Genomic DNA, 26,097 nt, shown 5'->3' with positions numbered 1-26,097 from the left:
ACTCACTTTGTAGACCAGGCTGGCCTCGAACTCAGAAATCCGCCTGCCTCTGCCTCCCAAGTGCTGGGATTAAAGGCGTGCGCCACCACGCCCGGCTGAATCTACTCTTATCTACCTCTAATCATAACATGTATTTATTATAGGGGTAGGCCAATTCATACTTCAGTAACCTTTATCCACACTATGATGATGTTGGAAATATAGCCTTTTGTTTGTTTGTTTTTTATTTCTGAAATCTGTTCAATCTAAAAATAGTATAAGTTATGACAGTCTTTAGGGTTCCCAATGAGTTTCTACCTTTATTTGGACCTTCAAAATAAGTAGGTGTTGACTGCCAAGTTTGTGATTATAAACTTTCTGATATTTTTTACACAAATTATACTTTTTGTATAATTAGATTTTTAAAAAATACCCATTGACTTATGAAACCTGCAAATCATCCAAATATTAACATATTATAAGGCATGCAGCACAGTCTTGAGGGAAGAACAAAGACATTGAAGACAGACAAGATTCACATTTGTCATTTGTTTCTTTAGACAACTGTATCTGAGTCTCTGCTTTCTCATCTACATATTAAAGATAATGACACCTAATTTCAGAATTAAATTTATTCTTTATTCCAAAGCTGGCTAGATTTTCTTGAATTCTGATATGCATTCATAATTTCATATTTAAAATGTATCACTCTCATAGATGAGAAATGTAGGAAAGCTAAGACTCCACACACAGGAATAGATTTTAAAATATAAAAGATCAACATAGGAAAGTATTGGCACTTCTGTCATTCATCAAAGCTTTCAATCAATAATTGAAACTCCGAGTTAGTAGGGTTCACATCACTTGCTATAGCTGATGCTTGACAAGAGTCAACAGGCATATTGACAGTGCATGGTTTTCTTCCACAGTCCCTATCTGCCTGTCATGTGTTACATCAGCAAAAAGCAGTCTTTTTGGACCATACCACCTAAATTCCCTTTAAAAAAAAAAGTATTACTGAAAAAAAGAATTAACCTAAAGCCTTCTATTTTCTACATACGATTTTAAATTTTCATTTGAAAAAAATCTAGTCTTTTGCAAAACAACAGTAGAAAATAGCTGTCTATTGCTGTACTTAATGATTCTCAAATGGAAAAGTCATAAACTAAAATTCATTCTTGAAACTTAATGTCAGGAAATCTGGAGAGGCATTGCTAGGATTCCATCTTGGGATAGTAAATATAATGGTAAAACGTGTAATGAATGGTTATGTATGCCTGTGAATTCGCCTTTTTCCCAGTTCACTGGTATTATTGAGCATAATTTTGTATTCTAGTAGAAAACTTCAGTGAACCTCAGTGTTTATACATACTCATCTATTTGCCATTGTTAATTAGCTTTCAATTGATTTGATTTATTTTGTTTTACACTATATTAAAGTTAACAGTATATTTAAAGTTAACAGTATATTTAAGATACATCGATGAGAGAAAATGAAGAGGCAAAAATATCTTCCCAACTTAAGTCTAGTAACTCAGCATTTAGTGAATGTTTGGTAATAGATTTTATCAGGGGAGGAGAGATAAACAAATGGATAGAATAACTAGGATAGTAAAGGGATGAATGACAAAGAAATGACTAGAATCTGAAGGCAAGTATGTAAATAGCTTGATTTTAAAAAGCACATACCAACAAGCTCACTCTCAGATCCCTGCAAAGTCTAGGACAGTAGCTTATAGAAATGGTTTATGAATGTAAGTAGACTACCAAGACCATGAGCACTCCAAGACAATGAGGACTCCAGAAAGGCAAACAAGGATATGCTTTAAGGAATTGTTTGCAATGAGATTAAGAAACATAGGCTAAGATGAATATGTTCATCTGTCACTGGAAGAGAGTGGTCTCAAACAGTTAACTACTTACGTTTGTCCCCCAAACATTTTAATGTATTTAAGTTAAAAACCAAATACATATACATAATTAAATGCATTAAGCACTATATGCCAGACATTTAAAACTATTTATTTTGGAGTGTATGTGGGGTGGAGTCAGTTGTCTCTATATGAGTTTTTACATTTCACCAAGTTCTCTGTAGGTATTGTCTTATTTCCTGAGCTACTTGATTCGTATTCAGAGTCCCTGTCCACATCTGTCTTTTGAAATGTTACACCTCTGAGTTTCAGGTCTTACGTTAAGGTATTTCCTACATTAGGAGTAAATTTTTGTGCTGTTTCAGGGTTAGGGATCTGTTTTATTCGTCTATGTATGGATATCCAGTTTTCTCACACCATTTGTTGAAGTGGTGATCTTTTCTCTAGTAATTTTGCCATCTTTATAATAAATTGGGTGGCTGTATCTGTTTGGATTAACTAAAATTATTATTAACTATCATTATTGTATTGTCAGTGTTTGTACGGTGATAGCAAGTATATACGCTACAGACGTGTGGAAGTCAGAGGATAAGTTTTCAGTGTTGATTTGTTCCATGTTTAGTGAGTTAAGAGTATGAATACTTATCTCACCGAGATCAAAGAAATCTTGGAGTGCAGAAAGAATATTTAAGACTACTTCAGACGAGATATAGTGGTGTATGCCTTACATCTCGGTATTCAGAAGGCAGGTGGACTTATATGAGTTCAAATTGAGACCAGCCAGCATACATCGTGAGTTCTAGGACAGCTACAACTTTATAGTCAAACCTTATCTTAAAAATAAACCCCAAAATCTAGTATAATGCTGAGAAAATGCCACGGAAAACAAAGTAATCTATTCAGGATTCTCTAAGTTGTGGCTACAGCCAATAGCAGATAAAAATGATAAGACAGCTTTAAAAAGAGTAAACAATAAAAAAAAAAATAAACCAACTATCACTTTTCTTCCTGGTATTCTAATGCTAACAATTTCAGAAATATAGGCATATGTCTGAGAAAAAGAAATTGAAATCTTCCAAAAATGAGTTACCTAAACTTAATCCAAAGCATTAGAACTTTTCCATGAGTAATGATACTATTTGTTAAATTCGGTCTTTAAACTTGTTAGTCATAGTCAATGCATATTGACAAGCAAATACTGAACAAAATGTCAGAGAAACCAGTTTCCACATATTTGTATTGATTGAACTAATATATTTCTTTTATAACTCTTCTGGTTGACTTAATACCAATGATTGTGGAAGAGGAGATGAGACATATGCTACTGATTTCAATTATATAGAACCTATGATCAGTAAAAATCCTTCAGAAATAACAATGAATAAAAATGGATTAATAATGAAGTTAGGAGTGATAATGCATTAAATCTCAGCACTTGGGAGGCAGAGGCAGGCAAATCTCTGCGAGTTCCAAGCCAACCTGGTGATCTTTATAACAAGTTCCTGTTCTATCGGAGTTAAAGGGGCTTTTAGTAAGACCTTGTCTCCAACACACAAACAAACAAACAAACAAACAGGCTTCATGGATGTAGCCTCTCTGGCTTGTACACAGATGTTCCTCTGGCTTGTACATGGGGACCACACAATTTCTTGCTGTCCGCATTTTGACTGGTTGTGATGATACCAGCAAACACACTAACAAAGAAGAGGGAAAATCTGTGAGGTCTCAAGCACAGCCAAAGAACTTTCAACAACCAGGGAATGCTCAGAGTGGACAAAATGGCCTTCTCAATGAAAAGAGCCCCTTGGTTGATACTGGTTACCAATATCAAAGGCCAGCCCAAGATCATATACATAGGGAACATTATACAGACTGAGCAACTTGTTTTTATGTATCTAGGAATGCATGTCTGTGTGTGTCTGTGCAACAGTACTTAAAGAAAATGAGGTCATGAATGAGAGACAGAACAAAAGAAAGTGTGTATGAGAGGGGTTGGGAAGAGAAAAGGGAAACGGAAATTGATGTAAATATAATTTCAAAAATAAAACACTAAAAAATTTAACAACAAAAAAGATTAATAATGACAGAGACATTAGTGATAAAATAATTCCATACCTTTTCAACTCCAAGCTAGCAAAACAGCAAAGAACAAAGATAGGATATATGTATCTTGAAATATTTCATTTTAGAAATATCTTTTAGAATTTGTTACAGTTATGATTCAAGTTTTGAAATGTACACAAACACTGGGCCAAGTAACTGATGTCATATATACATTATATGTATATTTCTGACTCTATATATTCTAAAATATAAGATAGGAGCCATCGGAGGTAAGATCTAGCCGCAGATCATATAGGTGCCAAGGTGTGGTGTTATACTCAGACTTCACATATCTTGAAAAGGTGAAGATGGGTTCAATCCTGTACATCTAGAGCATTCAAAGCAGAGAGGACTTACGAGAAAGAACACTCAGAACAACTTAGTAATAAGTTACATGACAAAAGCAGGATTGGATACAAACATAAATTTACAGTGATATACGGTTGGCTGGCATTTCAACAGTATTGCTTTTGTACTGTCTTTTCCTAGCATTCTCCTATTTACATTCTCATATACATTGCCTACTCTCAACTATATGAGTTAAATGCATATTCCCTGAATTAACAGTAATTAGATTAATATGGAGAACAGATGAGATTTTTCGTACCATAAATATTCTTGGTATAATACAGTTCATGTACCAGTTGTAATTCCAAGACTAGGAAGGAGTGTGGGAAGTCCTGAAATTGGAACTAAAAATTGCTTATAAACTGGTAATCTTAAATCACTTCAAAGGATATTTTGAAAGATAATAAAATTTTAAAGAGTAAAGAATGTATTACAGATGGTTTAACCATCATTTGCATAGAGACTAGCTTACTCTTAATAGTAAGAGGCCATCACCTTTCACCCATTGCCCTTTTGCCTTCCTTTCAGTACTATTAGGAAACTACTCACAAGTGCACTCCTGTACAATGCTGAGCAGTAATTATGACTTGCTGACAAAGAGATATGAACAATTACGGAGCCCATTTTGAAACCCTACACTAATAAAGTCATTAGATGCTGCCCTTGCCATGATCCTTCTAAAAGCTTCTGAAGTTACAAGAACACACGGCATTGTTTGCAGGGACAATTGCTGCTGGCAGAACTGCAAACCTTGAGTTAAACCATGCTGCAAATTGATCTTGACATTCTGTTAAGACCGCCACTAAAAATCAAAAGCAGAGGAGAAAAGGAGAAAATGAGTGGGCAGGATGTAATCATGGAACAGGAGGGGTTCCTCCTCACCTTCTCTCCTCCCTCTTCACAAAACAAACCAGGGAGAAAATGACAAACTCTCCTGGTGTTTTGGAACCTTTATTTTAAAGCATTAATTAAGCCTTTGACCTGGGATGTTTAGGATGGCAATACACTTCTTTTAAAAGTACTGCAAGGAAAATGTTGCACAAAGAAAATATAGCTGTTTTGGGAAAATTATATGGAAGTCCAGCATGACGCCTCTCTGGAAGTCTTAGTACTCAGGCCACAAAACATTCGTCTGTTTTATGAGATAACGCTGTAGAACCCTTATTTGCTTCTAGGTTACCAGCTGGAAATTAACACTGCTCGTGTCTTCCATGCAGTCCCTGCACCTGGGATATACCTGCTGGGTTAAGTGAAGTACAGAGTTAGAGTAACGTCACCAGTTAGGCTTCAGCCAGGCATGAACCACCAAGGAGTTTGGAATTAAGGGTAAGCCTCTGTGAATCTGACTAATTACTGAGATGGAAAATACAGATGAAGACAACCTACTGATGATAAGTGCTTTAAGTCAATTAACTCTTGCCAAAGATTAAGTAATGTGGAAAACTATCGCTTGAGTATTAAGGCTAACAAGTACCTGTCATCCTAACAGCGGAAGTTTGCAGAAACTTGAAATAACAAACCCTGAAGGAGCAGAAGTTCAAAAGCTGATATCCACAGGCAATAGAATTATGTCTATGAACACTTAGATTAACTGTGCATTCAAAATTTGATGCAATGCTGTATGTGTTACATGCAATCTGTGTAACCCAGGCACTATCAGAACTTCCTAGTTGAAGCAGTTACTTGCAACACTCTTCAGAAATAATGTACAATGCCTGATTTACTCTTTTATGAAAACTATTTTTATAAGAACTGAAATAAGTAAATTATTTTTAAAAATACTTAAACTAAGTGTTTGACTTCAGGTTTGTAACAACTTGGTATTGTATACCTGCGTTGCCTTCCAGGTGCTCCTAATAAAAAAAAGATACCTATTAATCTGCACAGATTCCCGGTAAATACTGCTTTACCTATGACACAGCTGTGATGTAATCTTCCTTAATGAAGCACCTTCAGTGAGAATGGAGGCCTTTCATGGCACTCGTCTCTTGTACCAAGTAGATACACAAACAGATTTTACAGAAGCAAGAAAAACTAATACATATTATTCTAGTATTTTGTACTGTCTTATTTATAATAATTCAGATAGTGCTCAAATGATATGCACAGTTAATACAAGTATTCACAGAAAAATTCTATTGCCTGTGGATACTGGCTTTTGAACTTCTGCTCTTGGGTTTGTTATGTTATTTCAACTTTCTGCAAACTTCTGTTGTTAGGATGAAAGGTACCTGTGGCCCCAGTATGTAACTCAACACATGGCCAGTCCAATACTCTCCTCCTATAGATGTTTACTTTTATTAATGCAACCACCACTGTAGGAGATTCGATGCACTCTCAGAATGGCCCACTTTGAATGACCAATTGCTTCTGGGATGCCAGAGATTTGGTAAAAGCTGAGGAAATAAATCATGGAACCACTAGATGAATTCGTCTAGGTTGGGAGTCAAGCCCTTTGCCAGATGGCCCAGGGCACACAAGCATAGGGCACAGTCTTCTGGGGCCAGAAGAAAACTGTTAAGTTAGGGCATTTTGTTGTTATTATTGCTCACTTTGTAAGAGGAAGCAAGGCTTTAGTTTTAATATTCCTATTAGTGGCTTCAGGGGAAGAGGATACAATTAGAAACACAACAGCAAGTCTAATTTTCTTACCATTATTCAAGGTGGAGCACTTTTACCATTATTTTTTAAATACACCTACAGGAGATTATTTACTTATTACCAATATAGTACTTACTTCTTTAAAAAGGTACTGTGCAAAGTAATGAGATTATAGACACAACACTCCAGGGAGACGACAACCTAGCAGGGAAGCACTATACAACAGAATAAATACTCTTCATATTAGCCATCGTATGGGGCATTATGGCAACATACAGAAAGTGCAGTAACCCAGAGTGAAGCATCTAGAATGAGCTGGGAGCTGCAAGACTTCTTGAGGTTGGCATCTATTCTTAAATTTGAAGTAATCATTGTTCCAGAGCTAAGCATTAACTAAGAATACACTGTAATAAAAAAAAATTTAATTGTATTAGCTGACTTCATGATACTTTCCTGTTATTACACATCCAAAGAAACAATTGATCTCTGATCTACTGACTAAGAATATGCCAATACTGAATTAAATCACCACTAAAAACTTCTTTGGATCTGTCTATCCCAGATGGGTGAAGTTAATTCTCAGCCCGGTTCAGACCATACATACATTAGCTAGTAGCTCTGCCTCTGTCTACAATTAGCCACTGAATACACTCCAAACACTAAGTTATGATGCTTTAAATAACAGTACCCTTTTCTACATCTGCAACCCAATAAGCAAGAAAAGCTAAATAAGCACATCTTTGAATAGAATGAGTAATATTAGCATTTTATCTTTCTATGTATTATCTCTTTCAATTTGTTCTAAGACCTTCTGAGGTACAGGAATTCACAATAAAATTTATTTATAAACACTTTGGATACATTTTACAAATTAGTTACTTTGTCTACCTTGCTTACTATTTTTGAGGGCTAGTATAATATGCTGTTTAACATTTTATCTTTAGCTTCTCAGCATCAATTCTGCTTCATATTAAACACAATATACATTTTCTCAAAGTATTTTATTTTTAGGGGATGAGGCTATGGTTCAGTGGTTAAGATCAAGTGTTGCCCTTAACAAGGACCCAAGTTTGATTCCCAGCACACAAATGGCAGTTCACAACCATCACGTCTAATTCCTTTTCCAGGGGATCCAATAATCTCTTCTGACTTCCATGACCACCAGGCACACCACTGGTGCACACATATGTAGGCAAAAGGTTGAAGCACATAAAATAAATTTAGTAAAAAGAATTTTTAGATTTGTCTGGAACTGGTTTATAGAATTTCCTTGTTTAGTAACATCTGGACTTGTTTAATTTTTTCACTTATACATGTATCTTATACTTCTATCAGGAATTCTACTCAAATGGACAGGTAGGAAAGTATACCTTTTAGCACCTCTAAAAGTATACCTTTTAGACTACCAAGGACTCTCTTTATTTCTGTAAAATAAATGGCTCTAAAAATCCAACTAGACTACAGCCAACAAGACTACAGGCCTTTTCTAAGAAAGCATATTTAAATATGAAACCTTGAAATTATAAGCAACATTTTCAGGTGGAATTAGATACATGTGTTTATTTCCTACATACAATGCTTAATAAAAACAAGCTTCTCTGGGAAATCACATTTAGTAAGGGAGAAGTTGCTACTCAGAAGTGCTACTAAAGTTTGAGATCTCAATTTGGATTTGGGATATTCCATATTAATACAGAATTCATTGCAATTTACTTTGTACTGACATAGATTGTTCTACCTAGATAGCTATTTGCATCACTCTAGATGTTAGAAATCCAAAAAACACAAAACAACTTATAAAATGTTTAATAATCCATTCTTTAGCAAGGCATGGTGGAACTTATAAACAAAGCACCCAAAAGGCAGAGGATAGAGCTGGCAGCCAGTCTTAGCTATATGATGAGGTTCTGTCTCAAAATAATAGTATTAACATTTTGTTAGACAAATTAATTTATATTAGTGTGACTCTCATTTGTAGCTATAAAAACCAAAGCATCCACTTGGCTCAATATCTTCACTCATCGTCTATATACATAAAATGTTCATAGCAAATTGTGACTGGAGGACTGACATTTCTGTTTTAAATTTTTCATTGGTTATTTTTTTTATTTATTTATTTACATTTCAAATGTTTTCGCCCTTCCGGGTTTCCCCTCTGCAACCCCCTACTCCATTTCCCCACCCCACCTGCTTCTATGAGGTGGTTTAGTCCCTGGGAGCGCTGGGGAATCTGGCTGGTTAATATTGTTCTTCCTATGGGGTTGCAAACCCCTTCAGGTCCTTCCAGAAGACTGACATTTCTATGGGGGGGCTTAATTATAATATTTCTTAAGAAAGACTAGTACTTGATCAGCATGTTCATTCTCATCTTGGACATTAATATCCAGAGGTATAACATTAGATGTAGTCCCATAAGGCTATCAAGGAACCTTCTAAATAGTTCAGATGTAGGATTCTCTACATTTATATGACTGTTTAACTGAGACAGCCTGATGTGAGACAGAAAAACTACCAAGAATTTATTTCCAAATATTCTATATCTACTATAAAGAAATAACAGTTTGAGGCTAGCCATAGTTGGTAGTATGCTTGTAGAGTGTGTTTGAAACTCTGGGTTCAACCCCCAACGCCACAAAACTGAGCTTGAGGTCAGCTTGGGCTACCTGGGGTAGGAGGCAGGAAAGCAAGAAGATAGGAAGGCAGGAAGGAAGATACACAGGTAGGCAGGCAGATATAAAGCCTAGATAGAAGGAAACATAGCATGAATCTCCTGATTTGGAGAAACCTCTATCTTTGCATATGTAAAATTCCTAGTTCAGTTCTCTAGTAATAGACAACTGATGCTCTAACCCCTTTAAGGATATAGCTCACTGGTCAATAAATATTAGCACATGCAATATTTTACTGAATTGAGTATGACAATTGAAAAGTGAAAAGTGAAAGTGAAAAGAATCAAATGAATGATGCAATCATTTTTCCTGATAAACATTTGGATAAATGTGATATAAAATATCTGAGAAGAATCATGCAGCAGGAAATCAAATTTAACAATTTTCTTTAAATGAATCTATGATAGGTAATACAAAATCTGTGGCAATAAATCAACATAATTATATTACGGTTTTATAGATCAAAGGAAATCCACTTTTGCCATTTGAAGGATATGCTATTTTAATGAACTTTTATTTCGTATTTATAAAATATGCATTTTCCAATTTGCCTTAATGATAATAATGGAACTGTTCATTAAAAGTAGTTACAGCATTCTATCCGCTACTTTCATATAGAGAACAGAACACAATAATTATCTTAAATTCCACAAATAGTTCCACTCTCTTTCATTGAAATGCCCCATTTGTAGTTTCTATCAATGTTTATTAAACTGAATTTCCAGATGTTTCTATTTTTAGTCTTTAGTATCATTTCTTAATGCAAGACAAGAATGAATACCATATTTCTTAAAATGTGGATAGAAACTGCCTATCATACTTCACAGTCCTGCAATTCACTGTGAAATAGTTAAACAGAATCTTTTTTTTTTTTTTAAGTGTCATAAGGAGTTAATAGGACACAGCTGTACTGGCTCTTTCTAATAAGCAGCTTCTGTCGCTTTGGTCACCACAGGTGTCTCTGTAACCTGCAAACTCTTATTACTAGTGTATCAAAGTTGTGCTACTTAACAGACTTCTTTAGTAAAACATAACAAAGCAATTACATGGCTGTTGATTGCTAGCCATAAAAAAAAACCCTCAAACACTGTTTTTCAAAAGAATCTACACTGCTATTTTTTGTCATTGTAAAATAAAAGGAACTAAGGAATTAAATGGAGGATAGAACAAAATGACAGCAGGTAGCCAGCTGAACTTAGCACTACAGAGGGTTCAGAAATAGTGTTTCCTTCTCCCCCGAGCTGTGGATAAAAGAAAAGGAGGAGAGTTCTGACTGCCAGTGAATGGCAAAAGATTTAGCCAAGTGCTCGGTCTACATATTTTGCCTCATGAAAGACCTTCGATGCTGCATTTTTTATCTGTTTTTGGCACTGCCTTTCATCACCTTTAACTGAGTGTGAATAATAACCTGATTTAATTTAAACAAATACAGGTGCTAAAGGTTCTTTATTTATGTATAACAGGGAACATTTCCAAGGCAGATTCGAGTCATCCTAGAAAATTTCCTAACCATTTGCTTAAAGAAATGAAGTTATTAGATGAAAAAATTGCTCCACCATTCTTTTGCCTCATGGTTAAGGGAAGAATCTTTTCAGATCCAGATTATATAAAATTAAGTCTGAATAATGATCCAAACTCCAGCCAGGCATAAGATAATAAAAAGACAAATCAAATGTTTTCTAATTGTTCTATAATTGCTTGTTAAGGAACTATGATAGGGCTGCTTTGAAGTGAATTAATTTAATCTTCCTCCCTGTTTATAAGTCTGTGATTATGACTGTTAACACACCAAAAGTAGCATGATGGGATGTTATGACCACAGTGTAATTAAACATGATAAAAATATTTCAGAAAAATACTCTGAGAGGCTGATTATGAAGAATTACTTACCACAGATATTATGATCAGCAAACCAAGTTTTATGCTGACAACTAGAAAAGGCTTTTTTTTTCCTCCTATGGAGAATATGGATGCCCTGCTGGCTGTGTGCAAAAGAATGTGTGCAATAAAGCGATTAGATCAATTAGCATATGCTAGAGTAAAGCTATTACCAACTCCACTGGAGAAGTCCAGGATGCTCTGCCTTCTTCACTGATGTTATTTTAAAAAAAACCCAAAACTTATTACTAGAATTACTATTAGATTCGCTTTGCTTTTTAATGAACATAGTAAAAAGAGATTTTTTTTTTAAAAATAATCAACAGCTTAATAGAAATGTACTCTGCCTTGGTGTAGACTAAAAAACAAAAATACTTTTTTACGTGTTATTTTTCTAATTTAAGAAGGGCTTTATAAAATATATTTTCATATTTGTAATAACTGTATGTGTTAGCTATAACAGACTTTACTGAAGTATAATGGAAAAGCACTTAATGGCAAGGCTGGAAAACGTTCACAATGAGGACAGGGAGAAGTCAAATGTAGGACTTTTTTTTTTTTAAATAGAAACCCAACTTACAACTTGTGAATAACAGTATTACCTTGCTCTGTTGGTGTCCTTTGTCAGATCCCAAGCCCAGGTTATAAAATTTTGACTCAGATAGGAAACAATGGATTCAGCACAAAGCATTTGTGAGCAGAACACGTTGGTTAGTACACTTTCATCATGGTGGAGGTAGATAGCAAGAAGCTTTCTCTGAAAAGAAAAGACCAATTAATTAAAATAGTCACTAAAATATGTCTTCTAGAATACAAGAAAAACTCAATCCGTGTCTATGAACAGCAAAGACTACTCCCTGAAAGCACACCTTATCTTAGGGTTCTCAGAGCATCTACTACCCTTAATACAGTTTATGTGTTTATACTCTAAAAGAGGTTAGGATGCTCGAATGTAGTTTTAGAGGCCACAACCTTAGATTTCTATTAACATGTGCAAGCCTAATTTGAGCAGAATTGCTACAGAACTGCACTTTGTTTAAATAAAATATTTTTAACATTCTTCATATTTAATGCACACTGTATTAACTCTAAACTATTCACAAAGACAGGAAAATCCCTAAAAATTCTGTTCTACTTGGAAAAAGTCTAAACTGAACTTTTTAATTCAACAGATAATTGGAAACTTCTTAACATGTCTCTATTAAAGAGTGTGTAGCATTTAATTGCCACTTGAAAAAACAAGACAGAAAAACATTTAGTCTAACAAAAACAAAAAAAATAACAAATAAAAAGAAAAAAAAAGAAAAAAAACCATTTAGTACATAAGAAATGACACCTGCTCTCAAGTGTCTTCTTGACTGTCCATAGTTGGACAGTCCATAAAATAATCTAAAAAGTAAAATTAAACAAGATAATTTGCAGTGTCTTAGTGATACAATGACTGCAAAGAAAGGATGAAAATATTTGTTCACTTACTTTTTAGTGCTGAGTCTAAGAACAGTTACAGTTATCAGAAAAACAGAAAGATAGCAATTTATGGCAGGGAATATAACTAGTAAGGAAGACATCCATAAGGATACAAACTTCTTTGAGAAATCCTACCAAAGAAAGATTTCAAAGAAGTAGGGGGAATCTATCTTTACATATGAAATAAGGTTGTAATGACAGTAAATGAAAACGTACTGTGTGGGATTCTCAACAAAAGAAAGTGTCTAAACAGAAGGGTCAGGCTGGTGAAAGGCTAACAAAGTCTGGTGCTTAGAACAATACTGATTAAGAAATTACATTAAAAATAATACAAAAGTAATCATGAAAAATTCTTTCTTTAAAGCACAATTTTTTATTAGATGAGAATAAGATAGGCAGAATAATTTTATACAATCATCTATTATAAACCAGATACACTTAATTTTGCAATTATTATTTATATAAATCTCCAGAGTGTATCTGTAAAGTAGATATTCGTACCCTCATTAGCATATGAGGAAACTCAAGTTTAGAAATGACTTATCCCATTTTCCAGTGAGTCAGTAAGATATTGAGCTAGAACTGGAACCTAGATTGTCAGAATCCAGGTCTACTACTCTTTCAGTGCCTGTATTCAGTGACTATAGTAAGTCTCATGAAAATTGGACACTCTGTCTGTAATCAAGAGCATGTGGAGTACTTGTGTAAAACAGAGATGGCAGAATTCACATGACATAGTGAGCAGGGCCTCAGAGACAGCTTGTAACTGGATAAGGCTAGGATGCCTGGCTATAAATAGCTCAGCTGATCCCACCATGATTCTAGGTGTTAATTCGTTTATTCTCTCATTCAATAAGCATTTGTTGAAATTCCCATTGTGTCAGACCCAGCAGGATAAATAGGCAATAAAATGATGAACAGAACAGACTAAGGAATTCTTCACCTTTGTTAAGGACTACAGATAACAGTAACTGGTCTTCTAGGAAGTTTGTAATCAGACACATTGTTGGAGAGATATTTATCTGGCAAATTCCACTCATCCTTAAAGGCTCAAGGCAAATGCTTCTATGAACTCCCTTTAATTCCCTCAGTCAGAGTTAAGAGCTTCCTTGTCGGGTTGGCTTCTAGCTCTTCCCATTAGTACTATAATTGTTTACAAGTTTCCCCTCTAGACAAAGTCTCTCAAGGGCCAGGTCTGGGTCTATCAGTCTTCTTTGGCTCTTTCAACTAGCATAGGTCCTAGCCTGTTACAGAAAATAAACTCCAATATTGATCTTAACCACAGCCCCCTAGCAAAAAAGACACCAAATGTCAGAGATAAATGCTAAATCTGTTTTTTATTAAGTGAATCAAGAATCTCTGGCTTCAAGAAAGAAACGTGAACCTGGCTGCACTAACAAATTCAGGGCTCCTCTTTTTAGCTTTCTAGCTGAGTCGACAGAGGAATGTCAACCTCTAATTCGTCTAGATTGTATCTCAGCAACTATATTTAATGAGAGTGGGAACAAGAGAGCTGTCCGTTTTTAAATCAGCAGATTTTTAATCAAACAATAGCAATAGCTAAATCGTTAAAATGCTTACTTCTCCCAAGAACAGTGCAAAGGAACATTTAGACTTTGGGAAAGAGATTAGTGATCTGCATCGCTATCTCACTGATTTAATTTAAATGCTCTCCCAAACCAAACACATATGTGCCCAAGAGGTTACTAAGACACCCAACATGCAGAGTTCCCTATAAGTGCAGCTGATAGTGTTGACTGAAACTAAACTTGGAAATCCAGGGTGCTAATGCACAATATCAAGCAATAAAAAAAGCATCTCTTTGGCAATATTTAATTTTAAAAAGAAGAAAGAGGCAGGCAGAGACCAGGCACTGTCTGTTTTGGAGGATCAGGCATTCTGCATTTCAAAGCATGGGTCCCTGCAATATCCAGGTTACTGTGCTAGAATCTCGACTATTATATCGCGTTTGTGAGAGGAAGGGCAAAGATGTGTTTACTCAGTGATTAGGCCCTTAGAATAAGCCTCTAGCTCCTAGAGAGACAGCTCACCACTTATTCATTTGGGCCAATTCACAAAGCCTAGGAAGATTAAACATCCATGCTGAGAAGACAAGCGAATGCAGACGGTGAAAAAGAAATAAAAATTCTTTAAAAACTCTGAGATGACTTCATTATTTTTCCACAAGGAAACTTTAGGAAAGTGTTTAGTTAGAGAAAACCCACATTGACCTCTCTGTAAACCCTTAATCTTGCCTTTGTGGAGGCAATGCTTTGTGGAAAGCGGCTGGCTCGCTGCGCTCCTCTTTTCACTGGGAGCTGGGAGAAAAAAGGCTCTGGAGAAACAGTTTTCCTTCCAGGGACACAAACCCCTGACACTGTTAAACACTAGATGCCAGGAAAACACACTTAAAACTCTCACTTTAAGTCCTAAGTGGAATGTGAGAAAGATGGTAAAAAGAGGATCTAAATAGAATCTTCGGGCCAGGGCACTCCCAGAGCAGCATTCGGAGAAGAAGCTGAATATTCTTAGGCTTGCTTTTCTAACATGGTAAATTTCCAATACAAGTAGTTTTTTTCCCTCTACTACAATGACAGTAAATAAGCAGAACATACTCTCAATTTGGGATATAAAAATCAGATTAAATTATAGGCAAAGATAAACTCCAGGCTCAGACTTTCAATTCTCCTACTGAGCTCAATTAAGCATAGACCCAAACAGAAAGAACTCAGTTTAGCAAATCAACCAATTTCGGAGGGAAGAAACTACAGTCATGAAGAAAGGGCATTTGGTATACAGAAATACACTAAGAAAAATTTTTGTTCTTCCATTACTATAACTTGTTTCTTCTTTAGTCCATTCATAATTCCGTCCATTAGCATTTATAGAGTGCCACGTGTTAGGCACTGAGAACATAAAATGCATATCACAAAATTCCCTTGCCTTACAGAATTGGGGAAGAAGAGGATCTATGGGTGAAATAAATGTGCAATTGTCATACCATATAACAAGTGATATTCAGTAAGTGAAAAGACTCCCCCACCCCTTTTTAGCTTGGTAGAGAAGAGATAAGTCTGGTAGGCCACAAAAGCAAACTACCTAGACATATTCTCTGACAGTGGCTGTATGGGCTCAGTTTTGGTAACAGGGTAAGGAAGTCTTCTAGACTAAAGCAACAGAACATCCTGGTCTAATCCCAGTTCTGCCACCTACCACCCGTGAGGCCAGACACACCGTGAAGGTTATAGATAAAGTACATTGTTTATTTACTGTATCTATCACCACTACTATATATAAAAGTACTGTTAAGATAAAGATTCCAGAACTATCCAGGCAACACTGGAAAGCAATTCCTAGAAAAAGGATAGCCATGAAAATAGTCCATAGTTTAAACAGCTCTCTGGAGTTTTCCTTCTGGCAACAGAGACTGGGAAGGTAATTGTGCCTTCAGTATATTAAGCACCAACAAATCTAGCAGCTAAGGTATTAGCCTGATGTTCAGACAGTAACCAATTTGCTTTGACTTTGGGCTACAGTGGCTACCAAATTTTAACACATAGTGTCACAGAACTGTAGAACATTAGAATGGAAAGCTGGTAATGTGGTTCAACTGGTAGATTGACTGCTTTCTTGTCTGATGCCCTGAGTTCAATCCTGACCACTGCATAAACTAAGTATAGTTGTCTATAATCCAAACATTTAGGAACAGAGACAACTGGATCAGGAGTTACAAGTCGAGATGATCCTTAACCACATATCAAGTGCAAGGCCAGACTGTGTTGTATGAGGCCCTGGAGGGAGGGAGGGAGGGAGGGAGGGAGGGAGGGGGGAGAGAGGAGGAAGGGAGGGAGGGAGGGGAAAGAGTGGGAAGGGGGAGAGGGAGGGGGAGGGGAGGGGGAGAGGTGTATTTGGAGGAGAGGGGAGGAAGGGAAGAAGGAAAGGATGGATGGACAGAGGGTGGAGAGGGGAAGGACTACTTGAAATGCTTGTTTTCAAATATCATGGCATATATAATCTGTGTTATTTCAGAGATTTTAATGTTGATATGACAAATAATTTAAAGAAATATTGACTGATTTTTTTCCCAGCATAAAAAAATTGAGTGTTAAATAATTCCCTTTATGCAATATGGTACCTGACTTTCTCCCCTTCCCACTACTGAATTACTATTATTACTCTTGTGACCTGTTTTAAGTTGATGAGGAATTTATTGACACAAACACCTGGTAGATTAAAACATCTGCTTATATCTTTATTACACCAAATAATTTAATACTGCTACAATAATATCTAAAATAGAACACATATGCAAATTTTCTCAATTGTCTCCAAAATGTTCTTCTGCAGCTGCTTTATTTTAGTCTTTTGCTTTTTAATTCCTTAATTTATATCATTATTGTGTGTGTGTTTACTGGGTGCCACATCCTTTATGTAGAGGATAGAGGACAACTCATACAAATCAGGTTTTTCCATACAGTGTTGGACTCAAGGGTTCAATTCAGGCTATGAATAAAGCCTGCATACAAGTGTGGACTGGGCCCTCTCTTCAGCCCCATTTTCTAATATTCTGAGACAGTTTTATGTAGACCAGTTTGGCCTTGAACTTGCTACACAGTTGAGGATGATCTTGAAGTCCTGATTCTCCTGCCAGAGAACTTGGATTAAGAGTCTGTGCCACTATCCCAAGCCACAGTGGTATTCTTATCTGTGGATACTCAATGGCCTCATCCAGTGTCCAGTGTTAAACATACAGTAAAAGCAGCGGAAAGGCAGCAAGGAGCCAAGTTGGATTCAAAGTCCAGCTTTTCTACTCACCAGCTATGTGGATCTTAGAAAAATTACTTTTTCTCTTTTGGGTGTCACATATCTCTAGAAAACTGAAATTCATTACTTTTCCCAATTGGTAATAGTAAGGAGGTTTAATTAGTCATTTGTGTTGTTGCTCTGACCAAATAACTTGAGAAGAAGCAGTGCAAGGGATACAGGGTTTATTTGAGTTTACAGTTCTGAAAGACACATACAACTTACCATTGTGGCCAGACAGGGTAGCAAGAAATTCTCACTCATCATTTGGAAACTGCATGAATATTCACGTTCAGCTCATTTTCTCCATTTTCTTCAGTCTAAGACCTTAGCCCATGGAATAGTGCCACCCACAGATGATGTGGGTCTTTCTCCCTTCAGTAAACTTGATCTAATCAATCCCTCAAAGGTATTCCCAGAGGCTTGTACATTAGGTGATTCTAGACCATGCCAAGTTCACAATATTAACCATCACAGGACATAAACTAGCAAAACAATGGCTATGAGTAAAAAAAAAAAAATCAAAGAAAGAAGTTTGGCAAATAGAAGTGCCAAATAGCAGTCTGTAAGAACCCTCAGCTAAATTGGATTTTTTGTAGGATATTTATTGGATACTTATCATATGCTCTGTCTTGAACTGGGCACTAATGACACAAATGCAACCTGCACATGGCTCGCAAAGCCCTACTAGAGCTTACGGCTTTATTATTATTTACGTATTTTAAAATAAAATATAATTATATCACTTTCTCCCTTCTCTTTCCTTACTTCAGCCCCTCCCAAACTTCCTCCCTCTAACTCTGATCATCAGGCAGATGATGATCTATCTGATGGTGAATGGTGAAGGACAATAATCCCAACACTAGGGAGATGATAGGAGGAAGAGCAGAGTTTAAGGCCAGCCCCAACTATACATCAAGGTTAAAGTCATCCCAAGTTACATGACACCCAGTCACAAAAAGTCAAAAAACAAGGAAACATAAAATTTGAGAGCTACATGCAAGTTGGATTGTGAAAAAACATTTCCTTGTTCAATTCTCAAAGATGATTTCAGAAACCAATAGACAGGAACCGAACTGTGAAAGTTCCTAAAGGAAATAGCTACTACCTAAGAAGAAATGCCAAAATGATGCCTTTTTCTCCACAACCCCTGAAGCAGATGTTAAAACAGCATTTTGAAATGATAAAAACAGATGCTTTTGAGTTTCACACAAAAACTTCAGGGGAAGCAGTCATATGAAGGACAGAAAGTGGTGGAGGGGGTGAGGAGTGGGGAGGAAAAATAAAGCCAATTTTTCGTCATAAGCTGACAAATGTTTATTAGGTGTAAGTTTTCATCAGTTTCAATTGCTCACACTTAATACTCAGGCCCTGAATTACCTTGGCTTAAGGCCAACATATGACTAAAGTATTTTAAATAAGGAAATTAGAGGCTCAAATGTCTGGCTCTTAACAACAAGCTATAGAGAGGTAGGTATGTTTCAGGGAGCAAGGGAGGTTTGAGGAAGAAGCATAGAGGAAAGGAAAGGAAATAGCCAGTTTAGTACCAAGGCCTCAAGAAAGAACCTCTACAAAGAACTAGAAAGAGGTACAGCTCCGTGGTAGAGCATGAAAGAGGCTGTGTTTGATCTTGAAACCACCCACAACTCACACTCACAAAGGTAGGCAGAATTTTTCTGATTCTGATAGTCTTTTGAGAGGGTTAACATTATCTCTAGTAAATACTGGCCTGTTAAATAGGTAGACTTATATACTTCAGAAGGTAGCACCAAACATCCCCTGCCTCTGCCACAGGGGAGGGAGGCAGGGTGAGGCACTTAAGAGTCCATAGTTCACCTATTTCATTTATTTCCACATTCAAAGGAATGGGCAAAAACATCAGAGAAGAACTAAATTAACAATTAATTTCTCATTAAAATATATTAATAATGCATTCTTGCTAAAAATCAAAGGAATTACAATGATTTGTATGCAAACAGGTTCAGTAGACTTTAAACTACAACACATCAAGCACTGTTTGGCAGAGAGATTTCAAAGCTTAATATTGTGAATTATAAATACAAACTGAGTTTAAGTACAGTAAACTGTAATAACTTTTTCAGTACAGAAAGGGTTAAGCCTGGGGCCCAATATATACTAAACGCTCCATCACTGGGAGTATCCAAGGCCTCCCTCTCCTATGCCCCATTGATTTTGCTTTGTAGAACAGGGCTAAACTATGTAATTCAGGCTGGCCTTGAACTCATAAATTTCCTGTCCCTAAATATTAGGGTTACAGGTGTGCACTGAAGTTCCTGGCTTACTCTTTTTAAACTCTTCATCATACACTTAATATACATGGTAGAGATTGTCTGTTAATAGGTCCTAAATGTCTCCATTTTTTTCTTCGTGAAGAATCTCTGATTTTTGTTTGTTTGTATTATTTTAAGGTAAATCAATGCCTAAGAAATGAAAACTAAGTTTCCCTGTTAAGCACATGTGGCTCACTAACTTTTGGCACATTAAGCAGATATGTCAGCTGGAGTTCCAGCAGTCACCATGAATGATGACATAACCTGAATCTTGGTAGTGAAAGTAAAAAAGAAAAAAAAAAGAAACAACCAAGTTTCAGATTCTGTGATGTGCCACCAGAACCAAACAGAAGACCTATGGACTTGAGGAAGAAAGAAAAATCTAGAGGTTACTTTCTTCTCAATGTTTATCTTTCATTTATAAACAATTTTTACATACAAAAAAAAAAAAAAACTTTGGTCAATGAGGAAAATGACAAGTCAATGAAATTATCATAAAATCCATGAAATCTGAAGAAAAATTACAAATTTAGTGACTAGGTCTTTGTCTAGCAGAAAGATTCTCAAAACATGCTAGTGTGTGGTTTACACTTAGGGGATAGGCTGGCGGTTCTTTTAGGACAGCTAGTAAGTAAAAAGGAGTCTGTTCTCAAAGGGCCAGTAAGAACACAAAAGGAAGCAGCAAGGAGGGTGTTGCTTGGGGTGACTTTAGCATTTATTTTTTACTCTCTTAGTAGCATGTGAAGCAGCCATTTTACACAGAAAGGGTAGCCCTATGCAATTTGGAATAATGTAACAATGAAGTGTGCATCTAGAGAAAGGCAACTGGTGCTGAGCTGACACATAAGAGTCAGAAGATGAAGGAAATGATAGAAAATGGCTCTACTGTACCATTTCTCTCCTTCAACATTTCTATCTACTTACTAATTATGCACAATTGTAATTTTGTAACATAGAACAACCACAATAAACATGTCTATTATGTACTTTGCTGTTATATCTTGAACACCCTTCTAGGCCTTCAATATCTATGAACTACCCTTATTTAGCATTTTACCATAGAAATGTAACAGATTTAGTTTTTATTAATGGGTGTTTAACATTTCCATTTTTGATATTCAGACAATGCTATAACAAACATTTTGTTTACATCTTTTTTATATCTACATTAAAATACTTTTGCTATTATGAGGAAATAATATACTAGAATGATTTTATCTCTATTTCTTATATCAAATATGGAAAGTATCTTTTCATATTTTATTGGTTATTTCTATTTCCTTTCTGTAAAATGTTTTTTATTTATATTACTTGTCTATGCTACAGTTGTCTTTTTCCTACTTAATATTTTGATGATTTCATAACAATATTTTAGAGAAATCAGCAACTTGTGGCTATTATAAGATATGCATATATGGAAAGAAACAGAAAAAAGAGGATGTGCTCTTTAGGATCAGAAAGAATGCGAACTATGCGATACTATTACTGTGCCATGGATTTAAATAATTGTTGACACAGCTACATCTATACACATGTAGTTTCCTTGTATCCAATCTCTCTGTGTCTAATATTTTCTGTAAACTGCTACTACAGCATTGATTCCTATCTATAGTTCTGACAATAATTTCCTCCTCTTCAAAATCTATCGAAAACAAACCACTGATTAACAACAGTAACAGCAGCAAAAAAAAAAAAATCTTTTGTTGGTATTTATGGATTTCTGTAACCTGTCTCCCTAAACATCTGGTTTAGCTCTACTAGTCCCTTATGTGTATATGTGTACCGATTAAACAAGCCAACAGATCATCACTAACATTCTATTCAGATAGCTTGCCCATTATTAAAGAGATGTAATCACAATATCAAGGTACATTCATTATTACAGTACTTTCAGCTGCAACCTGGTGATAATAAAGGGGAGTATATACATTAGTTTCAAATCCAATTCTGCCTGATATTTTTAATTTTCACCTACTGAAAGCAAAATATATCCAAAATGCTGAAATCACAACAAATTAAGAAGAAAACTTTAAACAGACATATTACAAAACTAATGTTTTTTATTAAACAATTGTAATATGAGCACTGTGATGATTAAGCTTTTAATTAGAATTGATAACCAAGTGTAAGAATTAATGACATTCTAAATGGTGCTAACAATGTTTATCATAAAACATCTAATAATAGAACAACATATTTTGTTGGTATGGCTGTGTTTATATAAAACATGTCAACTTTTTTGTTTCTTTATTCTGTTGTGTTTTTTAAGATTAAAGTCTCATGTATACAGTTATTTCCAAACTTATATATTTTACAAAAATCCTGAACTTGTAATCTTTCTTTCTCCACTTCCTATGAACTAGCATTCCACATATGTACTACAGTGCCAGGCCTTAAACATTTACCCTCTACCTGACTCAGCCACCCTAAATCATGAAGGAGTGTTGGATTTTGTCAAAGGTCTTTTCTGCATATAATGAGGTAATCATGGTTTTTATTGTTTCTTTATCTTTCAGTATGTATATATGACAGATTACAATTATTATTTATATGCTGACCCACCTCTGCATCTCTGGGATGAAGCCTACTTGAGAATGGTAGATGATCTTTTCTGATGTTTTCATAGATTAAGTTTTGCAAGTATTTTATTGAGTATTTTTCATCTACATTCATGAGGGAGATCTGTTATTGTTTCTTTTTGGCCCTTTGTGGTTTGGATATCAGAGGAACTGTGGCCTCATAAAATGAATTGGGCAATGTTTGTTAAGTTTTTATTTTGTGGAATAATTTGAGGCTTATTGGCATTGACTCTTCTGTGAAAGTCTGGTAGAATTACTGCACTAAAAACTATCTGGCCCTGTGCTATATTTAGTTGGTAGACTTTTCATTGCTACTTCCATTTCACTTGGGGGTACATGTCTGTTTCAACTGCTTATCTGATCTCAATTTAACTTTGGTAATTGCAAGGTTTTAAAATACCTCAATGACTCTCTGGATTTCCTTCCTATCTGTTGTTATGCCCCTCTTTCATTGCTAATTATGTTAGTTTGGATAAGGTCTCTCTACCTTTTAGTTAATTTGGATAAGATTTTTGACAATTTTAGTGGTTTTCTCAAAGGAACTAACTCTGTTTCCTTTGTAATTGCAATCATTAGCAAGTGTTTTGTTTCTATTTTATTTTAGCTCTGAGTTTGATTATGTCTTCCTTTCTACTCCTTTTGCAAGTGATTTCTTCTAGAAAAGAAAGCTTACTGTGGGAGGGGGGGAGGTAGGGGAGTGGGGGGGGGAGCTAGGGGAGTGGGGGGGGTAGCATTTGAAATGTAAATGAAGAAAATACCTTAAAAAAAAGGAAAGCTTTTCTAGAGCGTTCAGGTGGGTTATTAATTTGCTAGTATGAGGACCCCCATTTTTCATGTAGCACTTAAATCTATGAACTTGCCTTTTAAAACTGCCATCCTTATGGCCTGGAACCCAATGTGTAGGCTCAGCTAGCCTTGTGCTCAGAGATCTGCCTGTCTCTGTCTTTGCCTTTGGAGTGCTGAAATTAAAGGTATGTGCCACCAGGCCTGGCATGCATCACCTTTTTGGGTGTTCTGTGAGTATTTAATTAATTAATTTATTTATTTATGGACACACATATGTGTACAGAAGATAGAGTTGCTGTCTTCTATAGTGGTAGTGTCAATATTGGTGTCTTCTTCAATCATTCTTCACTTATATTTCTAGAACAGTGGCTTTCACTTAACCTGGAGCTCACTGACTCAGCAAGGAAGGATAGCTAATGAACTCCAGGGGTGCACCTGATACCATGTCCTCAGTGCTGGGATAACAGTCTGAGTGTTTGAAATGTGAATCAGGTCTTCATGCTTTTCCAGAAAGAACTTTTATCAATTAAACATCTTTTCGGTCCTGATACAGGTTTATAGGTTTTTGAGAATCTCTTTTGAAAAGTAATCATATTATTTGTTATTTCCAGATTCACAATTACATAGTAACTTTTATTTCTTCTTTTAATTCTTTTTTAAAGCTTTTTTTAATTGGATATTTTCTGTATTTACATTTCAAATGTTTTGATCTTAGCCATTCTGATTGGTGTGAGGTGGAATCTCAGTGTTTTTTTTATTGCATTTCCCTGATGACTAAGGATGTTGAGCATTTATTTAGGTGTTTCTTGCCCATTTGATATTCCTCAGTTGACAATTCTTTGTATAGCTCTCTACCCCATTTTTAATAGGGTTAACTGATTCTCTGGAGTCTAACTTCTTGAATTTTTTTTGTAAATATTGGATATTAGCCCTCTATCAGATATAAGATTCGTATAGATCTTTTCCCAATCTGTTGGTTGCTGTAGGCTTCTTGTATGTTCATGGTCATCTCTTTCTTTAGATTACGGATGTTTTGTTCTATAATTTTGTTGAAGATATTTACTGGCCCTTTAAGTTGGGAATCTTCACTTTCTTCTATACCTATTATCCTTAGGTTTGGTCTTCTCATTCTGTCCTGGATTTCCTGGATATTTGGCGTTAGGAGCTTTTTGCATTTTCTTTCACTGTTGTGTAAAAGTTTTCTATGGTATCTTCTGCACCTGAGATTCTCTCTTCTATTCTGTTGGTAATGATTGCATCCATGATATCTATCCTGATCTCTTTCCTAGGTTTTCTAACTCCAGGGTTGTCATCCTTTGTGATTTCTTTATTGTTTCTAGTTCCATTTTTAGATTCTGGATGGTTTTGTTTGTTTCCTTCACCTGTTGGATTGTGTTTTCCTGTAATTCTTTAAGGGATTTTTGTGTTTCCTCTTTAAGGGCTTATAGCAGTTTACCTATGTTCTCCTGTATTTCTTTAAGGGAGTTATGTCCTTAAATTCCTCTATCATCATCATGAGAAGTGATTTTAGCTCCAAGTCTTCTTGTTCTGGTCAAGGACTTGCTATGCTGGTAAAATTGTGTTCTGATGATGCCAAGTAACCTGGGTTTCTGTTGCTTATGCTTGCCTCTTGCCATCTGGTTATCCCTAGTGCTACCTGTCCTCACTGTCTCTGACTGAAGCTTATCCTGCCTGTGATCCTGGCTGTGTCAGATCTCATCAGAGTCCAGATGTCTCTGTGATACTGTGATTCTGGGATCCTGCAATGCTGATATCCTGGGTGTGTCAGAACTCCTGGAAGTCAAGCTGCTTCTGGAATCCTGAGATCCTGCTGTGACCAAGCCACTGAGTCTTGTAATCCTGGGTGGGTAAGAGAGCCTTCGAGTCTGTGCTGTAGGACTGGTTGCGGAGCTATCATCCAAGGTCTGCTCAAGGCACTGACTTAGACCAGAAGGAATTGTACCTTTTATTTCGAATTAAGATGCATCTATATTATTTATATACCAAACAGTACTTGTATGCTGAAAAACAGTTTTCTAAAATATGTAGCCAGGTGGTGGTGGGGCACGCCTTTAATCCCAGCACCCGGAAGGCAGAGGCAGGCGGATTTCTGAGTTCGAGGCCAGGCTGGTCTACAAAGTGAGTTCCAGGACAGCCAGGGCTACACAAGAGAAACCCTGTGTCGAAAAACAAAAGCAAAAACAAATTTAAGAACTGCAACAAGACTTGCTATAAAGCCCACTCTCTTAGAGAGATGCCTGGAAAAGAAAAGACCCTTCACATGGAAGATAAGCTCTGCCAGGGGGATTTTTCTTGCTGTTCACTTTTCAGTTAACTAAGAATCCTCACTCATTCTTCAGGGAACATTTTGTGGTATAGTATAAGAAAACTCATCAGAGGCAAAAGGAGTATCATCTGGGAGAATAATCTTCAAAAACTCTCAACATAATTATGGAACGGTCAATGGGAACTCTTCAGAAAATGCCATTAAGGACCAAGTCCGCTGGTTTTCCCAGCTTTATACCTGTAATGTAAGTAACTCTAACTAGCACTTTGGGTTTTGTCCCAATAACATCAAGCTGTTTACAGTTTTCTCATCTTATCTTACATTGGCATAACTTTAAAAATCTCCAATCCTAAAAAAAAAAAAAAAAAAAAAAAACTGTTTTTTGCCCATTTTTTTTTTTTCTAAGATTGTGGTCAGAGCTGGGTCTATACTTGT

The 26,097-nt window shown here is 35.9% G+C and overlaps 1 protein-coding gene across 1 annotated transcript in view; it reads right to left on the bottom strand.

Moving 5' to 3' along the window:
* Window positions 1–26,097, bottom strand: part of Faf1 (Fas associated factor 1) — a 301,118-nt gene that overhangs the window by 89,206 nt on the left and 185,815 nt on the right. Inside the window, exon 13 of the mRNA XM_021160394.1 lies at window positions 12,052–12,206. Coding sequence (XP_021016053.1) covers window positions 12,052–12,206 — 155 coding nt within the window. The remainder of the gene's footprint in view (window positions 1–12,051; window positions 12,207–26,097) is intronic.

Source organism: Mus caroli, chromosome 4, assembly GCF_900094665.2.
Source record: "Mus caroli chromosome 4, CAROLI_EIJ_v1.1, whole genome shotgun sequence".
Classification (NCBI taxonomy): Eukaryota; Metazoa; Chordata; class Mammalia; order Rodentia; family Muridae; genus Mus; species Mus caroli.
This window is presented reverse-complemented; position numbering and strand designations above follow the sequence as displayed.